The 23,808-nt window shown below is 36.8% G+C and overlaps 1 protein-coding gene across 1 annotated transcript in view; it reads right to left on the bottom strand.

Moving 5' to 3' along the window:
• The window catches only part of BCL9L (BCL9 like), a 188,173-nt gene that overhangs the window by 109,317 nt on the left and 55,048 nt on the right, over positions 1-23,808 (bottom strand). Inside the window, exon 3 of the mRNA XM_053691308.1 lies at positions 10,364-10,486. Coding sequence (XP_053547283.1) covers positions 10,364-10,486 — 123 coding nt within the window. The remainder of the gene's footprint in view (positions 1-10,363; positions 10,487-23,808) is intronic.

Raw genomic sequence — 23,808 nt, 5'->3', positions numbered from 1 at the left:
TCATGTAATGTTATCTGTAATGGCCGCCCAGATGTATTAGGCGCCATAATATCACGCACCTCCCGGGCGGGAGATGCAGGTACTGCCGCGTGAGGCGAGTTAGTCGGCATAACTCTCCCCTCGCAGTTTGGTGAAATTTGTTCACATTGTACAGATTGACTTTTATTTAAAGTAGCATCAATACAGTTAGTACATAAATTTCTATTGGGCTCCACCTTGGCATTGGAACAAATGACACAGATATCATTCTCTGAGTCAGACATGTTTAACACACTAGCAATAACTTGCAACCTGGTTATAATCTTTTTTAACAAAAACGTACTGTGCCTCAAAGAGGTACTTAAACGATTAAATGACAGTTGAGATAATGAACTGAAACAGTTATAGCATCAAGTTTAAAATAACACAACTTTTAGCAAAGGTTTGTTCCCATTAGTAAATAACTAAATTTGACATAAAAAATTATAGAGTAACGTTTTTATTCACAGTCAATAAAAATTCTCACAGCTCTGCTGAGAGAATGTACCTCCCTTCAAAGAAGTTTGAAGACCCCTGAGATCTGTCAGTGAACCGGATCATGCAGGAAATATAATAGTAGCTGACTGGAATTTTTTGATGCGTAGCAAAAGAGCGCCAAAAACGGCCCCTCCCCCTCACACACAGCAGTGAGGAGAAACGAAACTGTCACAATTTAAAGCAGACAACTGCCAAGTGGAAAATAATGCCCAAACATTTATTTACTCAGTACCTCAGCAATGTAAACGATTCTACATTCCAGCAAAAACGTTTAACATGACAATATTTATTAAAAGGATTAGTGACCTTTAACAGAGTAGTTCCGGAGAAAAACCATTCCCAGAATACTGAAGTGTATACATACATGTCATTATAACGGTATAGCAGGATTTTTTCATCAATTCCATTCAGAAAATAAAAACTGCTACATACCTCAATGCAGATTCATCTGCCCGCTGTCCCCTGATCTGAAGTCTTTACCTCCCTCAGATGGCCGAGAACAGCAATATGATCTTAACTACTCCGGTTAAAATCATAGTAAAAAACTCTGGTAGATTCTTCTTCAAACTCTGCCAGAGAAGTAATAACACGCTCCGGTGCTATTGTAAAATAACAAACTTTTGATTGAAGTCATAAAAACTAAGTATAATCACCATAGTCCTCTCACACATCCTATCTAGTCGTTGGGTGCAAGAGAATGACTGGGACTGACGTAGAGGGGAGGAGCTATATCAGCTCTGCTGGGTGAATCCTCTTGCATTTCCTGTTGGGGAGGAGTTATATCCCAGAAGTAATGATGACCCGTGGACTGATCGCACATAACAGAAGAAATATACATTCTTACATTTTTAGCAATATATGTTTTATGAAATATTTGTAAGATTTTAAGCAACAAATATTTGTAAGATTGTAAAATATTTGTAAGATTTTAAGCAACAAATATTTGTAAGATTTTAAGCAACAAATGTCCAAAAATTTTCCTTTCCTTTCTCATATGACAGTGATTTGTGTGAAAGCTAATAATTGTTGATACCAGGAACAAGCACCAAGAATATTTTTCTATATATATAGTAACACTTGAAATATTAGGAATAGCAAAACTCTACAAACATAAAGATCCCTTTCAAACTGTATATTTGACTTTTTTAGACTGTGTACTAGGTTTTCAATGCACTAGGTACAACACTCTAACGAGTCCTATTTTAAAACATTTTCCAAACACACAGGTTGTTTCATTGTATTTCATATGAACATATTGTCACTAAACATATCGTTACCAAACATATTGTTACTATACACCTATACCATTAATCTTGTAACACTAGTCATAGACTTCACATATTGGTTACAAGACATATTTGTCTAAACTCAATCAGTACTTGTAAACCACGTGTCACAAAGTCCTATTGAAATTTTTAAAGAGATTTTTTCTTATTTTTCAAATAAATATATTTGTTATTTAAACAAGTGTCAAATCTTTTATACAATTCCCTTAGATAAGGATACTGAATAATTCAAGACAGGGGTAAAAGCATTCATTTGCGCCTACACTCCAAAAATTTCTAAAACCTCTCCTGCACACCTAAGTAAGATATTCTAGGAGTAAAAGGCTTACCCCATTAGGCAGCGCAAAAAAGTTTTATACTTCACTCACCTAAACAGTAATAAAATGCAGTGCTCTTACATTTAGAATAAACAGCTTTTCAGACTGGGAAATCTCTGAGAGCCAGTCAACAAGCAATGTGCTGCTGCTTTGCAGCACTACTGCATATTTGACTGCTCACTTCAAACAGCACTTTGCCCTGGATACACTGTGTTAAGGAAAACTGACACAGTGCAGCCAGAGCAAAGCTCTGTTTGAAGAGAACTGTCTAATATGGAGCAGTACTACAAAGTTCAAGCACTAACCGTTCCTGCATGTGTTCTGTTCTTTCTGCAGACATGCTGCATTTTGTGGGATGACAGATCACTGTATGCTCTGCCTTGGGGTTCGTGACAAGCTGCATGATATATTGTTCCCCAACATAGTATGTATAATAGGGCTGTTCTTGGTTCTATAAACTACTATAGTGGTGCCCTAAAAAAAAAAGTATGTGTGGAGTGGTTCCACTGCTAGTCTAACACTATGTTCTGGGTTAGGTTTCCAGCATAGGGGTAGTAGTGGGACTAAGTTACAGTATTACGTGACCGATCCGCTCTACAAAAGGGAAATAAACCCCTAGGCAAGGATATGTCAGTGCTGGAGATTGCGCACAATTAAAGTATTCCCCCTTAAAAAAAATATATTATGCGTGCAAGAGGGCACTGTTGACAGTGCAACACTCAATTAGTTATGGGGTATTGAAGATAAGGACTGTATTTGTTTCAAAATGTACATAAACTTATGAATTTAATAATTAGCTGGCTACATAGAGAGATAAGTTCCAAAGGGAAATCGGTCTCTACTAATAATAATTACGCAGATACACACTTATAGTATAGATAATAACCTGGTGTATAAGGACACCATAAATAAGCTGGCATAGAATTATTACAGGTTGGGTTGGTACCACACGGGATATCGGAGCCCAGCGGTTTCAACTAATAAATTAGACTCACTACGGCGACACCATTTGTCAGCCAAAATCACATTATCATTATTATTTACAAAAGCTGAGTAATATGAGTGGTGGTACAGGAGGACGAAAACTGCTATTTAAAATAAAGTTTGGAGAAAGACTGTTACGTCCCTACTCCCCCTGTTTCGCATAACTGCTTTCAGACACCCCTATAGCAACACACTTTAGGGAATTCCATAACTCTAATGTAAAATTATTAACTTACAAGCAATTGACCATGTCCCCGTGTGGAGAAGGGGAGGAGATAGGGAGGAAAAACTAGGTCTGAGAGAAGCCTGACTTCCACATTTTCTCTCATGTAATCTCCCTTCTCTCATCTTAGGAGACTTCAACATACACGTTGATAAATTACGTGAAAAACCAGTAAATCACTGGAAAGTGTGTACATACATAGTACTCAACAACACTCGGAAGGAATCAATACCATATTACTGGTGGAGAAAAAGTTAAATTAATTGACTTCCAGATAGGAGGGGTTAAAACTTAACTTCTATTGGGTAAAAATAAAAAGGAAATATGAAATATAAAAACAGTGGCATGCCTTACTGTACAACTACAAACTAGTTGGGCTTAAGTTGATCAGTGATATTGGACTGGTGCTCTGGATAGATAATGTGGTGAAACACTGGTACTATAATTGCCACTGCTGGAATGAATGGGTTACTATGGGGTAATAACCTTGAGTGAGGAGGTGTACTGACAACAATATTGTGCTCACATATAGTGATGACTCAATTTGAGTAAAATTAAGTAATCTAATAGTATGACACTTTAAGTTATGTGATGAGCGCTTGTCTGGCAGAATTCCTCATTACAGTATAACTGGAGCTAGACCGGATTGCGAACTAGCACAATACTCTCGTGGGTGTTTGGATGTCATATTCCTGGTTTGCTGTCATATTCCTGTTTAAAAGGATCGCTGTGTCAAAACAGTATTTTTGAAGCAAAAAAACTGAGAATTTGCATATCTAATTTGCATATCTTACCCACAATTCTCTTGTGCATTGGAAACATTGTATACTAAGAATTTCTGGGGGAAAGCAAGCGGGGATACTTTCCTAGATGTACTAATTTCCTATGCAAATATTTACATTGAGATATATATATATATATATATATATATATATATATATATATATATATATATATATATATATATATATATATGTGTGTGTGTGTGTGTGTGTGTGTGTGTATATATATATATATATATACACACACACATACATATATATATATATATATATATATATATATATATATATATATATATATATATACACACACATATATATATATATATATATATATATATATATATATATATATATATATATATGTGTGTGTATATGTGTGTGTGTGTGTAACAATCTGAAATGTTTTAGGTAGAGGGAAGAAAATATATAAAAATAAAATAATATGGTTGCATAAGTGTGCACACCCTTAAACTAATTACTTTGTTGAAGCACCTTTTGATTTTATTACAGCACTCAGTCTTTTTGGGTATGAGTCTATCAGCATGGCACGATTTGCCCACTCTTGCAAAAACACTCCAAATCTGTCAGATTGCGAGGGCATCTCCTGTGCACAGCCCTCTTCAGATCACCCCACAGATTTTCGATCGGATTCAGGTCTAGGCTCTGGTTGGGCCATTCCAAAACTTTAATCTTCTTCTGGTGAAGCCATTCCTTTTTTTGATTTGGATGTATGCTTTGGGTCATTGTCATAATGAAAGATGAAGTTCCTCTTCATGTTCAGCTTTCTAGCAGAAGCCTGAAGGTTTTGTGCCAATATTGACTGGTATTTGGAACTGTTCATAATTCCCTCTAGCTTAACCAAGGCCCCAGTTCCAGCTGACAAAAAACAGCCCCAAAGCATGATGCTGCCACCACCATGCTTCACTGTGGGTATGGTGTTCTTTTGGTGATGTGCAGTGTTGTTTTTGTGCCAAACATATCTTTTGGAATTATGGCCAAAAAGTTCAACCTTGGTTTCATCAGACCCTAACACCTTTTCCCACATGCTTTTGGGAGACTTCAGATGTTTTTGCAAAATGTAGCCTGGCTTGGATGTTTTTCTTCGTAAGAAAAGGCTTTCGTCTTGTCACTCTACGCCATAGCCCAGACATATGAAGAATACGTGAGATTGTTGTCACATGTACCACACAGCCAGTACTTGCCAGATATTCATGCAGCTCCTTTAATATTGCTGTGGGCCTCTTGGTAGCCTCCCAGACCAGTTTTCTTCTCGTCTCTTTATCAATTTTGGAGGGACGTCCAGTTCTTGGTAATGTCACTGTTGTGCCATATTTTCTCCACTTGATGATGACTGTCTTCACTGTGTTCCATGGTATATCTAATGCCGTGGAAATACTTTTGTACCCTTCTCCTGACTGATACCTTTTAACAATGAGATCCCTCTGATGCTTTGGAAGCTCTCTGTGGACCATGGCTTTTGCTGTGGGATGCGACTAAGAAAATTTCAGGAAAGACCAACTAGAGCAGCTCAACTTTATTTGGGGTTAATCAGAGGCACTTTAAATGATGGCAGATGTATGCTGACACCTATTTAACATGCTTTTGAATGTGATTGCTTAATTCTGGAAAGAGTTCTGAAATGATTTACCTTTGTCTCATTTTTTTACATCACAGAAACCTGACATTTTAACAGGGGTGTGTAGACTTTTTATATCCACTGTATATATATGTTTCCCGCAGAGTTTTTTTTCTTTGACTCTTCAGCTCGCTCCTTGCTCACCTGTTGTATCTTACTGATGTCATCCTGACGAGCAACCAGCATTTGGAAATCGGGCCAGTAACACGGCCACATCCAGCGGAGGATATAGTGAATAATACGGCACAGTCGCAAGAAGTTCTCGTTATCCACTCACCTTCGGTGCATCACTGACGTCATTTGGGGAGTAAACTGGACGCAGGAACTCCGGTTAGCACTGAAGCTACTATCAGCGGAAAATACAGTAACAAACACTGCACAGACCCCCCGGTATAGAGACACAAAGGTACCTTGTTCCACTTTATTTGCACAATATTTTGGCACCGAGTGAAGTAGTGTTGCAACTAAATGTCAAACTTTTGAGACTGAGCTTATTGAAGAGTCCGTAAAAATACTTGTATTATTTGCACCACGCTTTGTGCAGCACATTTTGTATTTTGCACTCACACTCTGCTGGGATTTAAGTAACAGGAGGGACTGAGTATTTCCTTGTTCCCTTACATATTAGAGTTTGCTCTATTACAAGTCCACCCCTGAACATTCACTTAATACTCAAACGCAAAATGGCAGATTTGATTGAACCTGCAGCCACAAATCCCAGAGGGGTAATAAATGATGACAAACGCAGGCTCATCTAAGCCACTGCACTGCAGCAATTCCCCTTTTACTGTACCAAAGGAAGATAATTTGCCTACTTTGTTCTCAGGCCTTGAAAAACTCCGGTATAAGGAGACAAACCTCTGGTGGGACATAGAGTTCCTGGACCTATACATAAAAGAGGGAAAAGTACCCCGAGGTCTAAGGATGAAAAAATTCCCTTCTTTTGCCCAACACAAACCAGAGTTTATGGAGGAGTGGAATAATACCCTCACTAGATGCTCCACGACACTGATGAACCAACTCCTGATACACAAAAGACAAGAGAGAGACACTATTTTATCTGAATTAAATGCCATTATGGACACGATTAAACCATTTGAGACCACTAACCAATACAAAGACTATACTACACAATTGGAAGAAACCATTAATAAATTAGATATGGACTTATCCAGTAGAAAAGTGTCTAAATACAATCGAGACACTAAGGACTATGACCTCAATATTGTATATTCTTGGCAACAACACAGACCTATTAGGGGCAATAGGAATCCCAACACCTTTAAGTCTTAAAACAACAAACGTCGTAATTATTCCAATAAGAAATTCACTTTCTCTAGTATAGACACAGAAGCTGGCGATTCAGAATCGTCCCTTCCACAATCTTTGGGGTCCCCTGTATATGAATCTCATGAGTCTATTGCCATACCTGAAATGGGAGCCAGTGCCCCATTAAGACCTACATTGGCCACTTTGGTCAAACCCCCTAACCAAACTAGCACTCTGAAAGCAATTAACCAAGCACACAGATACCCTAGCAGGCAGGGCAGCCTCAAAAAACAAAAATAAATAATGTAGTAAATCTTTCTGAAACTCAATTAACACCTGCACAGATTTCTATACTTCATAAAGGTCTCACTTTTGCACCTAGCGCTAACCTTGATGTTTTTTCCACTATGATAGATGTGAACAGATTAGTGCGCAAGTTCACTTTAAGAAAACATTTTTCAGACACTAATATGAGTGACTCTTCCCCCGGTCCACACGATTTGAGTATACTATTGTAGGCTTACTTTTTAAGGACCTATGTGATTTGAATGCACTTATATCTTTACAACACACAACAAGAAGTCCCACAATTCCTAGACATCAGTTCACATACAAAGATCGATTTTATTTTTACCCAATTCAGGCTAGAAGTCCTAGCAAAGAATTATATCAGGAAACAGTATTAAGAGATATTATATTACTAAATGATACCCTAAAAGATTTAAACCCCATCAGACAACAAAATGTCACTTCCTTAGAAAGATCTGCTTTAAGAGAACTAGAGGATAACCCCAATATTGTGGTTACCCAAACAGACAAGGGAGGGGCAGTAGTAATACTCAACATCTCTGACTATACAGATGAGGTCACTACCCAACTCAGTAATTCCAAAATCTATACAAGACTTAGCTTTGATCCCACATTCACGTATAGGCAGGAATTAATGTCTTTCTTGGACACGGCACTGGAGGAGGGTTTCATTACAAAAAAGAGATCATGGATTATCTGCTTATAAATGACCCACTTACACCCACCTTCAGAGTCGTGCCAAAGATTCACAAAACCCTTCATAAGCCACCTGGGAGACCCATAGTAGCGAGTATTGGGTCACTCTGTGAGAGATTGGGAGCCTGGTTAGACACTGTTCTCCAACCAATAGTCGTGTCTCTCCCAGGTTACATTAGGGACAGCGCTCACCTCTTACATCAGTTAGAAAAAAATCAAATGGCAGCCTGGCTTCCAATGGCTCACCATAGACGTCACTGCCCTTTATTTGAGCATTCCACATCAAAAAGGGCTCAAAGCCATGAGGCATATGATCAGGAGATATACCCATTTTTCAGATAATTACATAGATTTTTTTGTTTCCACAGCCAAGTTCTTACTTACCCACAACTACTTTGTCTTTGGGGGGGGGGATTTCTATCTGCAGAGATGCGGCACAGCCATGGGGGCTAAATTTGCCCCGGCATATGCCAATTTATATATGGGCTGGCTAGAATTCAACAGCATCTTTGCAGATGGATTCCCCTTCAGAGACAATGTGGTTGTGTATAGCCGCTTCATAGAAGACTTGTTTGCCATTTGGAATTCGAGCAACCAACAGGATGCAAATTCTTTTGTAGACTTGTTGAATAATAATGATTTCAACTTGACATTTACCCATAATGTCGAATTGAATTCTATCCATTACCTTGATTTACAACTCTCAATAGATGGCAACAACAATATTGTTTCCACGATTTATAGGAAGTCTCTAGCACAAAATACTATTCTTAGAGCAGATTCTTGTCATGCCAGGCATATTACCAGAGGCAAACCTAAAAGTCAATATATCAGAGAGCGTAGGAATTGCTCTGATTTGTATCAGTATCGTGCACAGGCTGACCTAATCACCTTACGTCTACAAGAAAGGGGATACAATAAGAGTATTTTAATAAAAACAGCTAATGAAGTCAGTAAAATCAATAGACAAACTTAACTTTGCTTTCAAATAGCAAAAATGCTAAAAAAAACAACAAATACAGAAGCATTAATGAAAGTGTACCTTCAAATGATATAGTATTCTCGACCCAATACAGCAGACAATTCGATGACATCTGCAAGATAATACTAAAATATCTCCCTATCCTGCAGAGTGATAACAAACTTAATACCAAATCCAAAAAACAAATTAAATGTGTAGTCAAAAAGGTCCCCACAGTGGGAGACAAGGTCAAGAAACATTTCTTTAATAAAACACCCCAGATGACGAATTGGCTTTCAATAACCAAAAGGTTTCTTTAAGTGTGGCCATATATGTAAAAGCTGCACCTACACAAAGAAAACAGACCACTTCAAATCTTCCATAACTGGAGGAGTCTTTCCCATTAGGCAGAGAATAAACTGCACCAGTGAATATGTAGTGTACCTCGTAACATGTCAGCAGTGCTCCCTTCAATACGTGGGCCTCACTACACGCCCACTAAAAGACCATATCAGGGAACATCTGCTGTCATTAGACGAGGAAATTCCTAGAACCCCAGTGGCCAAACATTTCCGCTCCCACGGTAGATATATCAAGCATCTCTTTCATTTTGTAGGCATTGACCATATTAGGAGAGACATTAGAGGGGTGATAGAATAGGTAAGTTATTGAGGAAAGAAGCATACTGGATTTTTATCCTACAAACTAAATTTCCAAAGGGCATAAATATGAGACATGACTTGGATTTTTTTATAGACTAAGTCTCTTATGTCCTTTTCACCCTTTTCTTTTCCTACACCTTCCTCCCATTTTTCCCCCTTTTTCCCCTCTCCCCGCGCCCCCCTCCGCTCCCTTTCCCCTCTCCCTGCGCTTCATTCTTTAGATATACTTTGTTGAAGAAATAACAATGCACATAGGTGAGCCAATCACACGAGGCATCTATGTGCAGACACCAATCAGCAGTTACTGAGCCTACCTAGATATGCTTTTCAGCAAAGGATATCAAGAGAATAAAGCAAATAAGAAAATAAAAGTAAAATTAGAAAGTTGCTTAAAATTGCATGCTCTTTCTAAATCATGAAAGAATAAATTTGGGTTTCATGTCCCTTTAAATTCAAGGCTCATAATTTCTTTCACCAGGAACAGAATTGGAACAAACCCTTTTCTAACTGGAGGTAGTTTACAGAGCAGCCAGTGAGTACAGTGGTCCCCAATATTCTTAAAGTTACAGTCCTGGTTCAACACACAAGATAGCAAATGTAACTTTAGAGCAGTATTTTCACATTATTAAAGGTGTTACAGCACATGCAAAAGACAAAATGACATTCACAAAACCATTAGTTTATATGTTTGCTTATAACGTGAGGCAAGTGAGACTTACTTTGGGGAAGCAAAAGACTCTTTTCTTCCTCGTCTGTGTCAGGCCCTGAACACCACTCATCTCCACCATACAGCTGCTTGGGTTCCAGGACACACCTTCTCTTAGTACGTAGAGGCAGATCTTCTGCAATAATGTGATAGGAGGGGAAGTTAGAACTCTGCTTGTATAAGAAAGAACAGCTCAAGATAAGCAATATAGGGTGAGAAGTGAACATCATATAGCTTTGGGTGTGGAATAGAACAGTATTTGGAGAAATGGACACGAATACTAGGTGTGGCTAGAAATATGTAGGAAAAATAGGCAGGGCAGAGCAGTTTCTTATAACATGAGGGTCCTAGAGCAGAGAGATTAAATAAAGATCCAATTTTATAATAAGCAAGGCTGAAATAAATATAGTTTGTGGCAATCCATGACTGTCTCCAGTAATTGTGAGAGCCGTCTTCTGTTTTTGAATGTTTTGGAAATTATAATTTAAGGACCCAAACAAAAGTGGTCAAGAAGCTTCTGCCTTTACAACTCCTGCTGTTGTGTTCATTTTTGATTATTTGTTTAGTTGCTCATTCATTTCAGACGAATACTCATTAATATATTCATTTGTTTATGAATATTTGTAAATATTCATACATTTTAACCCATAACTTACATTAAACAATTTAAAACATTAAAAGAATTGCTCATTTAATGCCAACAATAGTCACAGAACATATAAAAAATAATTTGATGAAGCATTAAGAATTTTACTTTACAGAAATAAAATAATTTCTTTAATATTACATTTAATAATACTGTATGAGACATATACAAATAGTATTATTTTTTTGTACAGCTTAAAACAAAAGTGCACATAAACAAGTAAAGTCACATGCAGCAGTGTTGGATTGCAGCCTACTACATGTCATAAAGTCACTGAGTGTCAGGATAACAGGAATCACTTGCACTCTTGTGACAGTTAGGCCCAAAATGTATTAATCAAACTCGCCCACTGAATCTCAAAATGGTTCTGATCAGAACTAGCTCATGCAGGGGTTTAAATGGGTTTTTTTTAGCCTGGCAAATGGGAAGTCTGGATTGGGTAAGGAAACAAAATGTATGATTACCTGATAAATTTATTTCTTGACACGGCGAGTCGACGGAATCGTCAATTACTGTTGGGAATATCACTCCTGGCCAGCAGGAGAAGGCAAAGAGCAGCACAGCAAAGCTGATAAATATCACTTCCTACCCCCAATCCCCCAGTCATTCGACCAAAGGAAAGGAGAGAAAGGAAGCAACACAAGGTGCAGAGATTTATACGATAAAAAACATGTCCGAAATATACTGGGCGGGCCGTGGACTCACCGTGTTAAGAAATAAATACATTCATCAGGTAAGCATAAATTTTGTTTTCTTTCTAATGACACGGTGAGTCCACGAAATCAATTACTATTGGGAATCAATACCCAAGCTAGAGGACACAGATGATACAGGAGGGCAAGACAGGTAACCTAAACCAAAGGCATCACTGCTTGAAGAACCTTTCTCCCAAAAGAAACCACAGCTGAGGCAAAAGAAAAAAAACACATCTTGAAGGGCCTGAAAAGTTTACAACCCTCCCCCAAAGATGGATTTGAACCATGGACCCTCTTCTTGCAAGCCTAGCTAGCTAGTCACTAAACCACAACATTACATTCAATCTTAGCGATTAGAAAAATTGTTTAAAAAAAGACCAAGTTGCAGCCTTACAGATCTGTTCTACAGAGGCCTCACTCTTGAAGGCCCATGAAAAAAATCACCACCCAGGTGGAATGAGCTGTAATACTCTCAGGAGGCTGCTGTCCAGCAGTCTCATATGACAAACAAAAACACTTCTCATCCTGAGAGAAAGAGAAGTGGCAGAAGTTTTCTGACCCTAACGTTTACCAGAAAAAAACAACAAACAATTCAGAAAACTGACGAAAGATCTTCGTAGCCAGCAGATAAAAATTTTTTTTTAAAGAACCCGCACAACATCTAAGTTGTGTAACAAACGTTATTTATGAGAAGAAGGATTAGGACAGAGAGAAGGAAAAACAAACAAATTCCTGATTAGAAATCCTGTCCCTTTGGAAGAAAACCAAAGTTGGTACGGAAAACTGCCATATCTGCATGAAATAGGAGATAAGAGGAATCACACTGCAAAGCAGAGAGTTCAGAAACCCTCAGAGCAGAGGAAATAGCAATAAAAAAACAAAAAAATCCAAGATAAATAATATCTATGGAATGCATAGGCTCAAATGAAGCCTGTTGAAAAACTTTAAGAACCAAATTAAGGCTCCAAGGTAGAACAACTGAATTAAACACAGGATAGCACAGGAGTACTCAGCGCTTAAAATCTAAAAAGGATACCTAAGCCACTCTCCACTATCTCCTCAAGATAGAAAAATGGACAAACAATATGGCGAATGAGAGGGCGCTAATAAGCTTGGTATACTTAACACACCTAATTGGTTTAGGTCAAAACAAAAATTATAATCATAAGCGGTGTAGTTTGTAAATCTTTTACTAGTGGAAATAATCCCTAATATAAAACAGTATATGAAAACAATTAAAAACACATGAATTAAAATTAGATACAATATTTATAATTAGTGCTGTAGGAATCCCTGATACATAAATTTATAAAACAATATATGAAACATTTAAAGACACATGATTTAAAATTAGATACAATATTATGATTAGTGCTGTAGGAATACCACCCTGATATAAAAATATGTATTTACAATAAGCGCTTGTTTTGGAAATGCATTGATCAATGTTTGATTCCTTAAAATCAGTTGGTTTATTCCTGGATATAAGGGACAGTCTTTATAGTCCTTATAAATTTTCAACAGATGCAATTACTTTAGGTTGTATGGTTTATTGCATACAAAACTATCAGTGTGATAAAATTTACTGGATAAAAGCAATAAAAAGTTCCTTATTAACGACACTTTGTATCCTTGCTTGTTTATATATATCACTTTAACTCACAGAAAGTTGTAGCGACTGTATCCGAATGTCGCTGTGGTGTATTTCAGAGACTGTGATCTTTAATCGTAACACGCTCCTTGCGTGTGGGCCGCTTTATGTACTGCAGCTCCTATCCTCTGGCACAGGATTCTCGACTCCCTCCGTGGGGAGGTTACCGGCAGAGGTACGCCGCTCTTTGTGTGTGAATATCTGATGAGCTGTTAAGCTTACAGTTTCCAATACTCACAGCTCCCTGTTTGTGACAAGCAGTCTTGATGCAAGTATGATCCTCGAGGTGAATGGGCACCCGCTCTTAGCGTTAATACGCGCGGGTAAATACTAGGTACCTAGTGGGTTTGGTTCTGGTAACAGGCAACTTCAACTTTCACCCATATATGTGGGCTTTATCAAGATATCAGTTGCTGCCAGAACTCAGATTTAAAAAGCCATTACTTCCTTCTCATTGGTTAATATGTTTCCAGGTGATTGTTTCTTAAGGTGGATTTCTCAGGTGAATAATTCTTAAGGTGGAGTCGCAATATTTCTTATTTGTTCCTTTGGGAATCTAAATTTCCCATGTTTTCTTGTTAAGTTTCTTTGACACTATTTGGTATATGTAAAGCAATAGTGATATGAATATAATTGTTATTAATACTACTTCAGGGTGGTAATTCATAAGGGTGGTATTCCATTATTAAAAACGAAAAACAAAACCAATATGCTTACAATGAAAATCTTGATAAAAGATAATAATAATTACGCAATAGATATAAGAATATAGATGTAAAAAATATATATTAATCACTATAATCTAGGGAAATAATTTTATAATAAATTATATAATTGATATGACTATGATTATATATATTTGTTCTTGTGTGATATGAGCTTTTAATAATACTCTACTCCTATTATTCTCTTTGAAAATGAATCTGTTAGTTATTTCTGGGTGGTTACTGTTACACATAAATAAATAGGTGGGTATTCTAACGGGTTATACTGCTAAAAAGGGGGATATATCTAACTCTGAATTTAACCCTCTAGGGTAGAGGGTGTCTAATTTGTATATTATTTCTGACTCTTTTTTAAGGAGTTTTGCCTCAAAATCCCCTCCTCTCCAATTACCTCTAACTATACAGATCCCCCAAAACTTGAAATGCTGTAGATTATTGTTATGGGTTTCCCTAAAATGCTTGTATAAATGGGTGTCAAGATTGCCTTTATCAATGTTACATAAATGTTCCCGGATCCTGTCACGTAACATTCGGGTGGTCTCTCCAATATAAACTAAATTGCAAGAACATTTAATGAGGTATATAACTCCCTTATTTGAACATCTAATCATGTCTTTTATGGCGAAATCTTCTCCTATTCCATCTATATATACAGAACTTTTTTTATTGCTATATCTGCACGCCCTACATAAGTTGCAAGGAAAAAAAACCTTTGGGGGAATGTCCTTTAAGATCTTTTACTACCAGATTTGTGCTTTCCCTCTTTAATTCACTTGGTGCTAAAATTTGTTTAAGATTTCTCGCTTTTTTAAAAATAATTTTAGGTTTATGAGCTAATAAATCTCCTATTATGGGGTCCTTTTTAATTATATGCCAGTGTTTATTAACTATTTTCCTTATTAATTGGTGGTTTTCGCTATAGTCTGTAATGAGGGCTATATCATATTCATTCTTTTCCACAGTGGTAGTCATAGTGTCTTTATTCCTATATTGTAAGAGTGAACTTCTCTCTGTTGTACTTGCTCTATTTATGGCCCCTTCAATCTCTTGTTCTGAATAGCCTCTATCATAGAATCTTTGTTGTAGAACTTTAACCTGAGTTTCGAAATCAGTGTGTTTGGAACAGTTTTTTCTAATTCTAAGGAACTGTCCAGTCGGTATGTTCCCTTTCCATTTATCATAGTGACAACTTTTCTTATGTATGTAGTTATTGCAATCTACTTTTTTGAAGAATGTTCTTGTTTCTATATTGCCTTCTTCTACATATATTTCTAGGTCTAGGAAAGAGATGGATGTTCTACTGTACTCATAAGTGAAGTGTAGGCCTTTATCATTAATGTTCATTTTTTCAAAAAATTGCTTCAGTCTCTCTTCAGAGCCTCTCCACACAATAAGAATGTCATCTATATACCGTTTAAAGAGCACGAGGTCCGCGCCAAATTCTTGTGTCCTGAGGAAATTATCTTCCCAGTTGCCCATAAATATATTGGCATAACTTGGCGCGAACCTCGTGCCCATCGCGGTACCTTCTAACTGTAGGTAGTACTTTCCATTAAATTCAAAATAATTATTTTCTAAAATGAATTTGATGCCCTTCAGAATAAAATTATTTAGTTGTGTACTGATATTACTATCTTGATTCAGGATTATTTCTACTGCCTGTAGACCTTTAGTGTGGTCTATAACTGTATAAAGTGATGTAACATCACTGGTTGCGAGAATCAGATTTTCTTCCCACTCTATGTTATCTATCAATTGCAGTACTTGAGTTGAATCTCTAAGATAAGTGTTTAAATTTTTAACGTACTTTTGTAGAAAAATATCTACATATCTAGATAGATTACATGTGACAGATCCAATCCCTGAGATGATTGGTCTCCCGGGGGGGTTTTCCAAGCTCTTATGTACCTTTGGTAGGAAGTAAAAGATGGGGGTTCGAGGAAATTTTGGATATAGATATTGAAATTCATTCTCATTTAAAACCCCAACATCTTTTCTTTCCTCCAAAATTGCCAACAAATTTTTCATAATTCTCTTTGTGGGGTTTAGGTCCAGAGTTTTGTACGTCCTGGGATCATTAAGGATTCTGTTTGCTTCATTGACATAGTTTACTCTACTCATAACGACTACCCCCCCACCTTTATCGGCCGGTTTTATAACTACTTGTTTGTTGTTTTGTAACTTGTCTATAATTTCTCTATCTTTCTTTGTTAGATTGAAATTTGGTTTAAATTTTTTTGGGTTGCTTTCTTTTAGATCTTTAAGAACTATTTTTTCAAACGTCTCTAAGTTTGAGCCTTTCGCAAATGTAGGATAAAATTTGGATACTGGTTTTAAGTTGGTGTGTTTGGTATCATCCTTCATATCAGTAGAGATCTGAGGAAATCTAGAGGGGTTTACTTGTTTTTCCAAGGGGTTTTTTAGGAAAAAACGTTTTAATGTTAGTTTCCTAACAAATTGTTTCACATGTATGTGAGTGTTGAATTTGTTAAGAGTAGTTGATGGGGCAAAAGACATTCCTAACGATAGTACCCTTTTTTCATCCTCATTTAGATTTTCATTACTGAGATTAAAAATCCCTGTGTTTTCTGAGACTATCTGACTCTTTTTGCCTCTCCTTCTATTCTTTCCTCCTCTTTGTCCTCTAACTGTCTTTTCTTTTGATTTAGCGGGGTGTAAAATTTTTCTCTCTTTTCTAGGGCTAAGAGATCCTTTGTTGTGCCCTCCCTCAGAGGGCTTTTCTCTAAAAAAACCCTTTCATCTTTCAGAGGGGAGAATCTATTTTTTGTTTCAATATGCCAACTGTCATTTCGTACTCTCTGTGGTCTTTCTTCAAAATAGTTATCTTTAGAATTTTGGCTGTGGTAATAGTTTCTAAAGGGTCTCTGTTCGCTCTGTGGATCATAATGGCTATTGTAATGTCTATTGTCATAATAGTGTGGTCTATTGTTGTAAAAATTTGGGTCTGTGTTTGTATACTGTCTTGTTTGATTTGAGTTTGTATTTTGTGGATAGGCTCTATAATTGTAATTATAATTATGATGTTCTTGATGAAAGAGAATTATGAAAAATTTGTTGGCAATTTTGGAGGAAGGAAAAGATGTTGGGGTTTTAAATGAGAATGAATTTCAATATCTATATCCAAAATTTCCTCGAACCCCCATCTTTTACTTCCTACCAAAGGTACATAAGAGCTTGGAAAACCCCCCCGGGAGACCAATCATCTCAGGGATTGGATCTGTCACATGTAATCTATCTAGATATGTAGATATTTTTCTACAAAAGTACGTTAAAAATTTAAACACTTATCTTAGAGATTCAACTCAAGTACTGCAATTGATAGATAACAGAGTGGGAAGAAAATCTGATTCTCGCAACCAGTGATGTTACATCACTTTATACAGTTATAGACCACACTAAAGGTCTACAGGCAGTAGAAATAATCCTGAATCAAGATAGTAATATCAGTACACAACTAAATAATTTTATTCTGAAGGGCATCAAATTCATTTTAGAAAATAATTATTTTGAATTTAATGGAAAGTACTACCTACAGTTAGAAGGTACCGCGATGGGCACGAGGTTCGCGCCAAGTTATGCCAATATATTTATGGGCAACTGGGAAGATAATTTCCTCAGGACACAAGAATTTGGCGCGGACCTCGTGCTCTTTAAACGGTATATAGATGACATTCTTATTGTGTGGAGAGGCTCTGAAGAGAGACTGAAGCAATTTTTTGAAAAAATGAACATTAATGATAAAGGCCTACACTTCACTTATGAGTACAGTAGAACATCCATCTCTTTCCTAGACCTAGAAATATATGTAGAAGAAGGCAATATAGAAACAAGAACATTCTTCAAAAAAGTAGATTGCAATAACTACATACATAAGAAAAGTTGTCACTATGATAAATGGAAAGGGAACATACCGACTGGACAGTTCCTTAGAATTAGAAAAAACTGTTCCAAACACACTGATTTCGAAACTCAGGTTAAAGTTCTACAACAAAGATTCTATGATAGAGGCTATTCAGAACAAGAGATTGAAGGGGCCATAAATAGAGCAAGTACAACAGAGAGAAGTTCACTCTTACAATATAGGAATAAAGACACTATGACTACCACTGTGGAAAAGAATGAATATGATATAGCCCTCATTACAGACTATAGCGAAAACCACCAATTAATAAGGAAAATAGTTAATAAACACTGGCATATAATTAAAAAGGACCCCATAATAGGAGATTTATTAGCTCATAAACCTAAAATTATTTTTAAAAAAGCGAGAAATCTTAAACAAATTTTAGCACCAAGTGAATTAAAGAGGGAAAGCACAAATCTGGTAGTAAAAGATCTTAAAGGACATTCCCCCAAAGGTTTTTTTCCTTGCAACTTATGTAGGGCGTGCAGATATAGCAATAAAAAAAGTTCTGTATATATAGATGGAATAGGAGAAGATTTCGCCATAAAAGACATGATTAGATGTTCAAATAAGGGAGTTATATACCTCATTAAATGTTCTTGCAATTTAGTTTATATTGGAGAGACCACCCGAATGTTACGTGACAGGATCCGGGAACATTTATGTAACATTGATAAAGGCAATCTTGACACCCATTTATACAAGCATTTTAGGGAAACCCATAACAATAATCTACAGCATTTTAAGTTTTGGGGGATCTGTATAGTTAGAGGTAATTGGAGAGGAGGGGATTTTGAGGCAAAACTCCTTAAAAAAGAGTCAGAAATAATATACAAATTAGACACCCTCTACCCTAGAGGGTTAAATTCAGAGTTAGATATATCCCCCTTTTTAGCAGTATAACCCGTTAGAATACCCACCTATTTATTTATGTGTAACAGTAACCACCCAGAAATAACTAACAGATTCATTTTCAAAGAGAATAATAGGAGTAGAGTATTATTAAAAGCTCATATCACACAAGAACAAATATATATAATCATAGTCATATCAATTATATAATTTATTATAAAATTATTTCCCTAGATTATAGTGATTAATATATATTTTTTACATCTATATTCTTATATCTATTGCGTAATTATTATTATCTTTTATCAAGATTTTCATTGTAAGCATATTGTTTTTGTTTTTCGTTTTTAATAATGGAATACCACCCTTATGAATTACCACCCTGAAGTAGTATTAATAACAATTATATTCATATCACTATTGCTTTACATATACCAAATAGTGTCAAAGAAACTTAACAAGAAAACATGGGAAATTTAGATTCCCAAAGGAACAAAGAAGAAATATTGCGACTCCACCTTAAGAATTATTCACCTGAGAAATCCACCTTAAGAAACAATCACCTGGAAACATATTAACCAATGAGAAGGAAGTAATGGCTTTTTAAATCTGAGTTCTGGCAGCAACTGATATCTTGATAAAGCCCACATATATGGGTGAAACGCGTAGAAGTTGAAGTTGCCTGTTACCAGAACCAAACCCACTAGGTACCTAGTATTTACCCGCGCGTATTAACGCTAAGAGCGGGTGCCCATTCACCTCGAGGATCATACTTGCATCAAGACTGCTTGTCACAAACAGGGAGCTGTGAGTATTGGAAACTGTAAGCTTAACAGCTCATCAGATATTCACACACAAAGAGCGGCGTACCTCTGCCGGTAACCTCCCCACGGAGGGAGTCGAGAATCCTGTGCCAGAGGATAGGAGCTGCAGTACATAAAGCGGCCCACACGCAAGGAGCGTGTTACGATTAAAGATCACAGTCTCTGAAATACACCACAGCGACATTCGGATACAGTCGCTACAACTTTCTGTGAGTTAAAGTGATATATATAAACAAGCAAGGATACAAAGTGTCGTTAATAAGGAACTTTTTATTGCTTTTATCCAGTAAATTTTATCACACTGATAGTTTTGTATGCAATAAACCATACAACCTAAAGTAATTGCATCTGTTGAAAATTTATAAGGACTATAAAGACTGTCCCTTATATCCAGGAATAAACCAACTGATTTTAAGGAATCAAACATTGATCAATGCATTTCCAAAACAAGCGCTTATTGTAAATACATATTTTTATATCAGGGTGGTATTCCTACAGCACTAATCATAATATTGTATCTAATTTTAAATCATGTGTCTTTAAATGTTTCATATATTGTTTTATAAATTTATGTATCAGGGATTCCTACAGCACTAATTATAAATATTGTATCTAATTTTAATTCATGTGTTTTTAATTGTTTTCATATACTGTTTTATATTAGGGATTATTTCCACTAGTAAAAGATTTACAAACTACACCGCTTATGATTATAATTTTTGTTTTGACCTAAACCAATTAGGTGTGTTAAGTATACCAAGCTTATTAGCGCCCTCTCATTCGCCATATTGAATTAAACACAGACCTGATTCTGACCAGAGTCTGACAAAAGGATTGGACATCCGGCACATCCGCCAGACGCTTTGCAACAAATAGATAAAGCAAAAATCTGACCTTTAGGAGTACTGACAGATAACCTCTTCTCAAGGCCTCTCTGGAGAAAAAAACTAAATCCTTGGAATCCTAACCTTGCTCCATGAATCTCCCTTAGAAGCACACCAATAAGATATCTACGCCATATCTTATGGTAAATCTTTATAGAGACAGGTTTATGAACCTGCATCATGGTCTCCATGACCGTCTCAGAAAATCCATGCTTAACTAAAATCAAGTGATCAATCTCCAAGCAGTCAGCTTCAGAGAAACAAGGTTTGGATGGAAGAAGGGACCCTGAAAAAGAAAGTCCCTCCTCAACCAAAGATTCCATGGAGGTAGAGATGACCTATCTACTAGATCCGCTTACCAGATCCTGCAAGATCACTCAAGACCTAAAAGAATCACAGATGCTTTCTCCTGCTTGATCCAAGCGATGACTTGTGGAAGAAGAGCAAACCGTGGAAAAAGATAAAGCCAACCTGAAGTTTTAAGGCACTGCCAGGGCGTCCATCAGACCAGCTTGAAGTTCCCTCGACCTTGAGCCGTATCTTGGGAGCTTGGCGTTTTGACGAGACGCCATGAGATCCAATTCTAGAATCCCCATTTGGTAGTTAACCTAAAAAACACTTCCGAATAAAGAGAAATCTGTTTGCTCAGAAAAAACGCTTCCAATCGTCTACTCCTGGACAGCGGATGGCTGATAGACCATAATTAAGAGCCCTCAGAGCATTGTAAATCACTTTCAACTAATAAAGGGGCGAACCAACACTTCTGATCCATAATCCCTGCGCCTAAAAACAAAAATCAAACTTTTTAAAAGCTTAGCAGGATGGTTTCACCCTGAATGTCTCTAAAAGCATGCGTCCTGAGACAAATACTGCAAAAGAATTGAAATCCATATAACATTAGTCCAATTCCTCCATATAAAATCATTGAAAGATGAATAAAAATCAACTGCAGCCAGAACCAAAATCCCAACCTGCTGGTTGCAAGAATGGAAAGCTATTTACCGGACCTCAAGAGCTCACAGTTAGCCGGTCAGTAAACTACAGAGTAAGGAAAAAGATAGATCTTGACATAAAACTTCTACTAAAAATCTTCTCCTAAGCAGATAAACCATAAGGACTCCCCAAATCACCCTTGTGGATGAAACAATGGGGACTCTTAGCCATGAGAAAGAAAATTGTACAAGATCTTCAGAAAAAGGAGTCAGTTCAAAGAATGATGACCCTAATTCATAAATTATCCAGAAAAAGCACCTTGCAGTACTCCAAAACCTAAAAATCTTCCTAGGAAGACAAGCCTCCTCCTTGCACTAGAGGCAAAGAGAATGACTAGGGGATTGTGGGTAGGAAATTATATTTATCAGCTCTGCTGTGGTGCACTTTGCCTCCTTCTGCTGGCCAGGAGTGATATTCCCAACAGTAATTTATGATTCCGTGGACTCACTGTGTCATTAGAAAGAAATTGCCTACATCACTCGTAGTTCACGGTAAGGTTTGACACTGACAGGCGGTTTAAGCAATCAATCAGTTCTGGGCTTCCTGATCTCTTGTGATTGGCTTCTCTTCTGACTGTATTTCTCATATGACCGAATATATGAACACATTTTTTTCGTTCATAAATTATTGCAACATATAACACATTTTTCATTATATTTGCATTTGTTTCAATGCTTGGTAGGATGGATCAACTTGTAAAAAAGGTACAGTCCTAAAAATTAAAAACTGATGAGTCTGACACCTTTGAGGTTTGGGGTGCTACAAAAAAAATAACTGGGGGGTGTATTACCCTATATAACTTACACGGGGTGTGAAATAAATCAATACAATTTGGAGTACTTTCTATAAGATGAACACTGGGATGTAGACTCAACAGTATGTAAACACTATGTTCAGAGATCTCTGTATTGTATGAGTACTATGTTTAGTTTTTTGTCTAAGAAAAAAAAAAAAATATATATAGCACCAGGTGCTACCCAGGTGCTGAACTAAAAATGGTCCGTTCTCCTAAGCTTATACATTCCTGATTTTTAAATAAAGATTCCAAGAGAATGAAGAAAAATTGATAATAGGAGTAAATTAGAAAGTTGTTAAAATTGCATGTTCTATCTGAATCATGAAAGAAAAAAAAATGGGGTTCATATCCCTTTAAATAAAAATACCTCACACTATATTTAAGTTGTCCTTTTCTTTGAGCAAATATGCAGTTTAAGACATGTGGAAGGATGAGAGAAAACTGTAAAATGTTTTTTTCATTTATTTTTTAACCAAATCATGGTACACATCAAAAAGAGCATAGATGTCACGACATGATAAACATTACAAAAAATACAATCGGCATCAAAAAAGGAAATTTATGCTTACCTGATCAATTTGTTTCTTTTTAGATACGATGAGTCCACGGATTTCATCCTTGTGGGATTACGCCTCCTGGTCAGCAGGAGGAGGCAAAGAGCACCACAGCAGAGCTGTATAAATAGCTCCTCCCTTCCCTCCCACTCCAGTCACTCGACCAAAGTTAGGAGGAGAAAGGAAAAGCCAAGGTGCAAAGGTGTCTGAAGTTTAACAAAAATAAAGACCTGTCTTATAAAAACAGGGCGGGCCGTGGACTCATCGTATCTAAAAAGAAACAAAATTTATCAGGTAAGCATAAATTTCCTTTTCTTTTTAAAGATACGATGAGTCCACGAATTTCATCCTTACTTGTGGGATACAATACCAAAGCTATAGTACACGGATGAAACGGGAGGGACAAGACAGGAACCTAAACGGAAGGCACCACTGCTTAAAGAACCTTTCTCCCAAAAACAGCCTGAGCTGAGACAAAAGTATCAAATTTGTAAAATTTAGAAAAAGTGTGAAGAGAAGCTTTTTTGCAGCTTTGCAAAGCTGTTCAACAGAAGCATCATTTTTGAATGCCTATGAGGAAGCAACGGCCCTAGTGGAATGAGTCGTAATTCTATCAGGAGGCTGCTGTCCAGCAGTCTCATATGCAAAACGGATGACATTCTCCAGCCAAAAAGAAAGAGAGGTAGCCGTAGCTTTCTGACCCCTATGTTTTCCCTGAAGAAGACGATTGTCGAAAATCTTTAGTCACTTGTAAGTAGAAGTTTAAAGCATGAATTACATCTAAATTGTGTAAGAGACGTTCCTTCTGAGAAATGCATGACACGCCGTTAGTACAAATAATGCTGTACTTACAGGATTACAGACACTTGAGAAGTGTCACAAACGCCTCCTGGACTCTTATGAGTCGTCCAGC

The sequence above is a fragment of the Bombina bombina genome, chromosome 8 (genome assembly GCF_027579735.1).
Source record: "Bombina bombina isolate aBomBom1 chromosome 8, aBomBom1.pri, whole genome shotgun sequence".
Lineage (NCBI taxonomy): Eukaryota > Metazoa > Chordata > Amphibia > Anura > Bombinatoridae > Bombina > Bombina bombina.
Note: the sequence above shows the minus strand (reverse complement) of the source record. Positions and strands in the feature narration are given on the sequence as shown.